This window comes from Chiroxiphia lanceolata, chromosome 3, assembly GCF_009829145.1.
Source record: "Chiroxiphia lanceolata isolate bChiLan1 chromosome 3, bChiLan1.pri, whole genome shotgun sequence".
Taxonomy (NCBI): Eukaryota; Metazoa; Chordata; class Aves; order Passeriformes; family Pipridae; genus Chiroxiphia; species Chiroxiphia lanceolata.
In genome coordinates this window covers 52134599-52144391 of record NC_045639.1, presented here as the reverse complement: position 1 = coordinate 52144391, position 9793 = coordinate 52134599, and the positions used below count along the sequence as shown (strand labels likewise).

General features: G+C 43.6%; 1 protein-coding gene across 2 annotated transcripts; it reads right to left on the bottom strand.

Annotated features, from left to right (window-relative positions):
* Positions 1-364: 364 nt before the first annotated feature.
* VIP (vasoactive intestinal peptide) lies at positions 365-7177 on the bottom strand. 2 transcript variants are annotated; one of them, XM_032684395.1, is made up of 7 exons: positions 6950-7177; positions 6375-6496; positions 4716-4856; positions 4235-4339; positions 2557-2676; positions 1792-1900; positions 365-668 (listed from the first exon to the last, which is right to left on the bottom strand). In XM_032684395.1, exons 2-7 carry the CDS (start codon positions 6485-6487, stop codon positions 660-662), a joined length of 597 nt encoding a protein of 198 aa, XP_032540286.1. In that variant the 5' UTR covers positions 6488-6496; positions 6950-7177; the 3' UTR covers positions 365-659. The 2 variants fall into 2 exon arrangements, with proteins under 2 accessions (XP_032540286.1, XP_032540287.1); XM_032684396.1 differs by lacking the exon at positions 4235-4339 and having other exon boundaries at positions 6950-7170.
* Between the last annotated feature and the right edge of the window lie 2616 nt (positions 7178-9793).

Below are 9793 nucleotides of genomic sequence, written 5' to 3'. Positions count from 1 at the left end.
GTCAGCTCCACCACATACAAAACACAACTGAAAATAAAGGATACATTTTTGGTCTTAATATAATTTGTATGTTGTGAAATATTAAAAATGTGAACAGGAAGGAAATATGCTTCTGGACGTCAAATTTGTAATTTTTTTATTTTCTCTAATTGCTTGGTAAAATGCTAGAAAAGCTTTGCCTTTTTCTTGGCAATAACCTTCAGAGATCTTTGTAAAGCAGTTTTACACATTTTGCACAGTCTTTTCCTCATGTTTTTACATGCTGGTTATGGAGCTATCTGGAGATGTATTCTTATTATCCTACATGTTTGTCTGAAGTTGTCCAACATCTAAAATAAGCCAATTAATTAGTCAAGATGGGCTCTTTTCAGCTGCACACTCATTTTCAAATGAATTTATTGAAGGAAAGGATTTACAGCATATGGACTCACAGACTTCTCATAAGTTAAACTGGCATCCATATGTACAGCTTTCAGTAGAGAACTCTAGAGTAATATTTACAATGTAAATATCAACTTTTATTACATAAGAAACAAATATATCACAACTGTCACTTCACAACATATTTGTTCTGGTTTGATGACTAAAGTCATCTCTTTGAAATACTATGTGGAACTCAAAAATAGCTTGTTCTTGTCATAGACTTTACCAGGTGTCCTTCAGAGGTCCTGAAAAGCAAAGGAGAAATATGCTTTAAAAATGCTGCACTACTACTCTTTCTCATTTAGTCAATGCCAGAAGTTTTAGAAGGTGCAAAATCCAGGAGCAGATATGTGTCATGATAACCTTATCTAGAAAGAACATTTCTTTCCAGAACCACACCACTTACAAATTATTTCAATCCTCAAAGCATAAGTAGTTTATGTCCTTTCTAATATCTGGGAACTTAAGAAGAACTGGAAAGGAAAAGAATATTTTCTCTTTTTTTTAAGTCTAGTAAGGAAACAAAGTTTGGAGAAATGTCTTTTCTTGTATCATCCCCAGCTCCTCCTCCCCCCAAAAATAAGTTATCCTCAAGAGTAATCTTTTAATCTTTTTTCCTGCTTGTATTTGAGACATAGCTGAATGCCAAAAACCATACTACCATCAGTTTGACAATGCACTTTCAAGAATACCAAACTCAATTAACTTTTATGTTTCTATGTTACCTTTTCAACGTTATATTCCTGCAAGTGTTGATGAGAAAGGTTTTCATTTCAGTAAACCAACGAAATGCATTTGTGAATGATTTTAGAAAAAAAAATAATGGTAGCTAAATAGAAAACAGCAACTGTAATATTTGCATGTCAGATGATCCTCCCTTAGGTGGGGGTCAAATGCTATCTTTATGCATAAAGTTCATGTTACTGATCCTCTTAGTTCTGGGGGCAACTCCTTTCTGATGAAATAGATGTTAAACAAAATCTGCAGCATTTTTTTTTTTAATTAAAAGAAAGATCCTTGAGTTTGTTTTCTGAAGAATAATAGTCTTTGTAATTAAAAATGAGTCAGTTCTGGTTTTATTCTACAGTGCATACTGGTTGAAACACCCCAGTGAGTTAGGTGCATTATTAACAGTGGCATTTAATTACGAATTTTCAATAAGAGCATTCATGGGATACCTTAAATCTTATTATTAAAATTATTATTTTATTCAGACACAATCTCTATAACATAAGCATTTCATGGAACGTGACTCCCTTTCCTAGATGATTCTGATTTGCTAATAGATCACATTTCATACACAATTAATCTCAATTTATGGGTCGAGTCAAGTAACAGATAACAAGAGGAAAGAAAATCTGGGCATACCAGAGGGAGGTGGCTCAACAGCTCATCTACAGAATCATAGTTTTCTGAGAAGGAAGGTTCAAGAAGTTCTGCTTCATCTCGAAGTTTAGCAGGGTTTAGCTCTTCCTGGCTGTTGTGGATCAGAAACAAGTTTTATTGCTCTCAGAAGAAAAAGCAAACAAGAAAGCAAAGCCGCCTTCTAACTGTAGCTTCTGCACATTTTATTATATTTATACCGAAGTGTTATAAAATGTGAAATAGCATGTTTAATGAATGAAGAGCCATTTAAAAGCAGATGTCTAAATGAGTGAATATATAGACAGAATACAGGGTCTACAAAAACATATGCTGGCACTTCTCACCTATACTGATTAGGACATATGGCCTTCTGTGGACTTCTAAATTTTCATTTCATGTGTTTATTTAAAGGAAAATTTTCAACAAATTTCTTTATAAAATTGTTTCTCATGTTCCATAGCTCTGTGGATTCTTTCCTTAAGAAGATTTCTCATAAATAAAAACATTTTTGAATCTGTCAGAAGCTTTTTAAAATTGCCAGAAGCAGTCTCCTCTTTATTCCTTTATTCTAATTTGATTGTAGTGTCTGTTCCAGTCAGGAAGAAAATGTTGTCTGTATTTGAAAACCATGTTATAAACTATGCTATCAAGTAATTAATGTTCATTGCCTCTTGTTTCCCCTCTCTGTATACATAAATGGATATAAACCTTTTCTGTCTTAATACCACAAAAGTATGGAAACAATATGTATTTGCTTTCTTGTAGTACCTTCTTTTTCCAGTTAAAACTGAGTTTAAGTATTTCTTCACAGCCATCTGCTTTCGAAAGCGGCTGTAGTTGTCAGTGAAGACAGCATCAGAATGGCGTTTGACAGGACTGTCCTGAGAGCTGGCAATACACAATTATGAAGAAAAAATTAATAGATAATATCTGGTTAAAAGTAGATACCTTTAAATGAGTGAAACAAACTTTACAATATTGATTAGCTAAATAAAATTAAATTTTCATTTCAGCTTTCATTTCCAACTATGACTTGGATCTTTCTTCTGTTGAAAAGAAGTCACGGCTTTTATTGCTTACTGTGTATTTAAATAACAAGGATCAAATTCCAAAGATTAGTATTCAGTCTTTTGGGGCACACCTTCCACTGATTTTTTTCTCCTACTCAACTTTGCCATGGCCCATGCAATTAGGATCCATAGTCAATGATTTCTAGATCACTTGTCCCAGGAATTCTGCAAGATCAAGTGGTTGAGTGTGGAATTCATTACTCCCTCCCATCTGTTCTCATAGCCCAGACTACTATTTTAAATAAACAGATTTTATTCTGACGTCTATAATTTTTGTAAATATTAGTACAAACTGTGTAAAATTTTAGTACAATGCCAAGGTGCAGCTTGGTTTAAGTCACAGTAAGTCTTAAAGGACCCTATCACTGCTCATACTGAATGCTGTGAAGGCGGAGCCTGCCACTGAGGAAAGTAAGTGTAGCATCCCATAAGTAGCTATAATTACTTGTTCTAAGGACGTTTCAGAAGAAAAAACACACCTTGTGAAATCCAAACCTGGACGCCTATTTTTCATTCACAATCTTGGGAAGCCTCAGTGTGTTCTGTTTTAAATTATCTGTTAGCTCATAACATATGAGAAGCTGGAATTATATGTTCTGGAACAAAGGCAGCATTGACACAAATGGAGGACCTAATTTTTACTCAGCTTTTGAGCATATGGAGTAGCCTCTCAATGGAACTGTCATAGTGGATCAGTCCAAAGCATTCTACTAATACATTCCCAAAAGTAACCGGTAGCTGCTGCTTAGGGATATGAAAACAAGAAAAGTATACAGTGATCCTTCCCAGCACCCCACAACCATTAGTTTATGAATGTCCCGGTCTGGAAGTTGCATCCAGACCCCTTGTCTATGAATTTTGCTCTTTCTTTTTTGAATCCTGCTACAATACGGATCTCACAAACATCTGGCAATATGTTCTACAGTTGGAAAAAACAACTCCTTTACATTTTCACTATAAACCAATTTTTTCTTAATTTCATTGAGCATTTCCCTGTTGTTATGTAAGTACTGAATAATCATTCACTATGTATTTACTTTTGCCATTCATCCACCAAGCTAGTAAAAACACAACCAGAGAAAAAGAATTAGCAAATTACCATGCTAATAATTATAATATTGCCAGTATACATTTTCCATGCTTTGAACAGTGTCTATTGCTCTACCTCTCACAACTGTATCAGGAATAAATAGTAACATAATCATTTAGTAATATCACTAAATACTTATATAGGATTTTCAGCTCCTCCACAATTATAGCATCTTCTTTTTCATTATCTCTAAATCACAAAAAGCAGAACTTAGGTACAGAAGGGAGAAAAGATGCCAGTGAAGTCAGCTAGGAAAAAAATCTACCTAATGTAAGTGTCACCTCACCTAACTCGTTTTCTAATAAGCGAATGCAGATATCTCTTCACAGCAAGTTTAGCCAAAAGATGGCTGTAGACACTGGTGAAAATTCCATCAGCATGCCTTGCATTTCTGAAATGGACAATAAATAAACTCTACAATACAGCCTGGGTTCATATCATTTTGATAACGTTCATTTTGTAATCATACTGCTTTCCTTAATTTATCTATTGTACATATTAAATTAAACTAATTTCATAAAACAGCTTCCAGATTTTCACAATATAATTTTTAGCCCTTCCTGGAAAGTGAATGCATTCATCATGCCAGAATGGCAATGCAATCAACATTTCTGCCAACATCCCTACTGCTACCAGTACTCAACCAGCGGCTGTGTGTTTTTCTTCTGTAATTGAATCTTCCTTTCCTGTTTCTCAATTTGAAAATGCGAATGGCATAAATCAAGTAGTCCATCATCATTTGTATTTATGATAATGAAGAAACTCACGTATCAATAATTCTGGACAGATCAAAATAGAATTTCTCATTTTCAGGTAGTGTGTTCTGCAAAATGTCTGATTCTGATTTTAATGACCCACGGGCATGGTCAGGTTCACTGGCTCCATCAAATGGCATTCTGTTTCCCAATCTGTTGGAGAAAGAAACCATATAAAGTACAGCTAGCTGAGGACATGCAACACTTCAATCTATCTTACATTTTGGTTTGTGTCAAAAATGCACATCTACCTACTTTAATCTGTAAGGCATTTTAAAGAAGTCTAGATAAAATAAAAGTCACTTTCAGGTAGAATCAATGCTGAATGGTAAATTAATTGACTTAACAGATCCTTCTCTCAAATGTATATTTTCTAGATATATGTTGCCATTGCACGCAGTTTATTTCAGTGAACAGTGTATAATGTGTGGTGATTACAGTACAAGTGACAACCACAAAACTTTTTCTAACAACTATATTTTGTATAAATGACAGATGGAATTAACAGCCACTACACTTGCAAAGTGAAAACAGTTCCTGTGACGTACTAACCTCCCGGTTAAGATTTAAGATATGCACTGAAATGCATAATGAAGCAGTTCTTAGGCCTTCTCCAAAGAAAACAAATACATCAAGAACTTTAAATTAAATATATAAAGTTCAGTCATGTATCTCTATGTGTTTTTATTCTCTCATAAATGTTCACATTTAATCTCTTGAAATGTTTATCACAGCAATTGCTTTGTATAAACTGATTTACAGTTACTTCACATTTTCATATACTGCTGTTTCTTATGATGTGTCATATTTTATCAAGGGCAGTGTGACTGCATAGCAGTGGTATGATATCAGACATTCCTTCTGGCTACTCTTATGTTCTCTGGCAGACAATAGGCTCCCATCACTGTAGGAAACTCCTGCATGTGATGATGTGCAGAAATCACATATTAAAAGTAGGATAGGCTATCGTTCTTGTAATTTTGTGGTCACTATTGGCACTGCTTATGTATCTGAGTCATGTAAGACTTCTGTCTGGTAAAAAAATCGTGCTGAGTTGCTACATAACATAAACCAGCTCAAGTCACACCTTTTGTAAGTCAGTCACCGTGCTTGTTTGCCGTACTGTTTTGCATTGGTATTTATACACATTATATTCCTCTTACCTAAATGTAAACCGTACCGTTCTACCATCTGATTTAACTAAGCTGAACAACTAATAGGAATTTCAACCAGCCAAAGCACTTAGCGGTACAAAACCTACACACCGGTCTGTTCTGACCGACACGCTCACGTCCCAGGGCACACGGTAACCTACATCTCCTCCGCCTCCCGCACATACCGCGGTCACCGCTTCCCAGCCCGTGGGGCAGCGCCGCTGCAACCACCGCGGGAGGTGAGTCCATGTCCCGGGGGCTTTTATAGGTGAGATCAGCGGGCACCGGCCGGGACGCGCCTGACCGGAGCCTCGCCTTGAAGACCTCGCGCACCCTCCCGTCCCCGGACAAACGCCCCGACGGGAGGCGCCGCACTGCGCGCTTGTTGGAAGGGCACTGCGCGCTTGTTGGAAGGGCGCAACGGAGGACTGTCTCTTTCACAGCCCCTCCCGGCTCCCGGCGGGGCCGGGCAGGCCCGTGCGGGCCGGCGGGGCGCGGCGCGGAGCGCGGCCCTTACCGCGGCACGGGAGGGAAGGCGGCGCCTCTCGGGGGCAGCGCCCGCGCCCGCCAGCAGAGCGCGCTGAGGAGGGCGAGGGCGAGGAGGAGCGGGGAGGCGCCGCGGTGCTCCATGGCCGCCACCTGCGGAGGGAAGAGCGCAGCCGTCACCCACCGACCCGGCCCGCCCGCACCGACGGGCCCCGCGCCCAGGTACCGGGGCTCCGCTTTGGGCCGCCGCGCAACTGCCCCGGCACCCGGTCCCGTCCCAACCGCGGTCCCGGTCCAGAGAGACGCCGCTGGCAGCTCCCCCGCCACCGCGACCCTGCTGCCAGCAGGGAGAGCTGGCACCCCAGAAGGCGACCCTCGGCCAGCTGTGAGGGGCAGCGGCCCACGGGGCTTAGCGACTTAGGCGGCAAAAAAGGAAGGGTCCCTCCACGGCTGCCCGGGGCCGTCAGAACCGCTCCCTACTCCCCCGACGGCCGAGACGTCTTCCCTGCGGGTCCGGGAGGGGAGTAGGGAAGCGTGGGTGCGGGACGGGGATACCCTCCTCATCCGCTGGGAAGTTGCCGCTGCGGCGGAGGGAAAGTTACTCACGGAGCCGCGAGTCCGTCGGTGGGTCTGGCTGTGCGGGCGCGGAGTGAGGTGGTGCTGGAGGAGTGCGCCCTGCCCGGCTGCGCGGCTGCCGGAGCGGCGGCAGAGGGTGAGGAGGAGGAGGATGAAGAGGAGAGCTCCGTCTCGCCGCACGCTCTGAGCTGCCCGCCGCGCCGCCGCGTTTTATAGCGTTTACACGTTTCTGCTTCCAAAGAAGCAATCACGTTACTGCAGAGACGTCACCCTTCCCAAGGGGACGGTCGCTTTGTTCAGGACAGTCAGAGACTTATATTTAACTCATGAGCAGTAGCGCACCCTACCTCTTCCCCCACCTTCTCCCTTCCCCCCGCCCCCCCCGGCCCTTATTTGATTTATATTAATGACATAGTTTTGCAGGAAGCGGAGCCCCGTCGGCGGGGTGATTCCACCTCGCCAGGGAGGAGACCAGGCGGTCGTCGGGGGCTGCGGTGGGCACGTCGCACCGCGCACCCCTGCCCGCACCCGGTATAGCCGGAGGGGAGGTGGCGGCACTCCCCGGAGCCCTCCGCTCCCTCCCCACCCCTATAGCCCCCGTACTTCCCTACGCAGTCCCCTTCTCTAGGGGTTACTCCTTTCCCTAACTCTTCTCCGGTGTTTTCATGCTGGGCTGGTCCCTCTCCGTCCCTGGCACATGCCCGTCCTTGACAGGGGTTCCCGCCCGAGATGCGCAGGGAGCTGGTCTTAAATATTTTCTCCGGGTTTTAGCTTGATTTTAGCAGATGTCGGGGTGTTTGCCAGTCTTTGATTTTTCGTTTAAACTGTGTGTGTGTTCGTGTAAAACGGATTAAACCCCACATCCAAGCACCGCTTGGTGCAGCCAAGCACCGCAGGTGCTTGTGACCGTTCCGCGGATCCCAGCGCAGGCACACGCTGCATGGGCGCGCAGGGAGCGCGGCTGGAGAGTATGTTAAGCCCCCGTGAGCAGGAGGGGAATCAGCTCTTCTTTCTAGGGTTCTTAAGCCCAAACCTCGGGGCTGGAGTCACTGCCAGAGTAAGGGAGAATCAGATCGTTTCAAGTCTTTGATTTTCTCCTTCGAATTTTCCCTACCTCGGAGAGATCTGTGAGCCTCAGGGAGAGAAACACGAGGGAAGTGGGCGTGGGACCCGCGTGCAGGCCGGCAGCACCTCATCAGTGTCGCAGCGTGCCTACCCTGGAATATTTGCCAAACAGTCCCGAAAGAATTTCAGCTGTAAAGGTCATTATCCTCTTTTCTTTTTTTCTTAATTTTTTTCCTTGAGCTTTTGTGCTCTAATCCTCCTACTCAGTCAGTAACGATTGTACCAAATCTATACAGATGATTTCACCATTTTTTCTTACCTCTATTAAGTTTCTCTGTTCCATGTTTCACTAAAGGTTAGACAGGCTCAATGCCGAAGATTCTGCGATGCTTAATCGTATTTTCTAATTCAGTTACATAAAGAATAAGTGAATTAGATTAAAAATGCCTGGAAATTTGGTTCTCAGATGACAGCTGTGACTAAAACCAGAGTTCCTGCAGTAGTCTAATTTCAGGAAAATTTCCCCTTGTTACTACATAACTGGAGGTCGAAGATGCTATTCTGCTCTGGAATGGTGAGATGAGCATCAATGGCACCGTATTCCTCTCACCCCTCAGAAATATCCCAGCTAGGGCGCATAGGCGTTGTGCTGTATGCACGACTTGGGGAAGTGCAGTGGACTTCACCCAGCTGCTTGAAAGAGGAGAAACCCATCTCCATCGCCGGGGCGCCGAGAAGTCTTCGGGTTCCCAGGCTCCTGGCCTGGAGCGGCCAGCGAGGAGGGGAGGTGGCTCTCGGGACGGAGAGCGCGGGCATCCCGCGGCCAGGGCCGGGCTCAGGGGGACCGCAGCGCCGCGGCTTCCCGCTCCTCAGCCCCTCCTTTCCTCCTGAGTCCCGCTCCCGCCGAGGGCGCCGCTGCGGGAAAAGCCCAAACGCTGCTGGCAGCAGGAAGCGGAGAAGAAAGAAGTTTCCTTCTAGCGCTAGAATGCCTGAGTTAGCGCAGCCTGAAGAGCGGGGTCTCGCAGGAGTCCTGCGGTCTGCGGTCCCTGGGAGGGTGGAGGGGATTATCCAATTCAGTCTAAGGAATATGTGAAAAACAAGTCTGCTGTCAGTTGCTATGTATGTGCAATATGGGTGGCCGCAAATTGTGAGGAGACATACATAGACTGCCTAAAAATTTGAGAATCACTGACAAATCAGTGCTTTCTTACCATACTGTACCATACCGTGCTGTGATGTACTGTACTGCACCGTTCCATACCACATCTGGTAAATCTGGTTTGCTGTAACTTCGTTCCGCTTTTCACAGGTAGTACACTAGATTGCACAACATGCTGTAAGTCTGGCTAAAATGCTCTCAGAACCTCTCTAGGGAAGACAGTATTGATAAGAAAACTCTATAGCCCCCTTAACGATCTGAGAAATTTGTAGTGCATCTAATCTTACAATACCATTTATTTTCCCTATTCTATAGACAAGAGACTGAGTCATAGGGAGATCAAGTGGATTCCCCTTGCTTACCCAGGAAATCCCCAGTGGAGCTTTGAAGTGACCCCAAATGTCCCAAGTACTCTGCAGTCACACTAACAATTGTCTGCATTTCCTTTCCACACCTTGTTGCAATTCACCATCTTCTCCTCTTGAATCAAAAGAAACTGAAGAAGAGATGCCATCTCCCTTTCTCCTTATTCCTCACATTTCTCAAGAGGATTTTCTGTGACTGAGGTTTGTTTGGGGTGACTGAGAAAGGTTTGGGATGGCAATCCAAATTGTATCTTTTCCATTTTTTTCCCCTTGAACTATTATTTC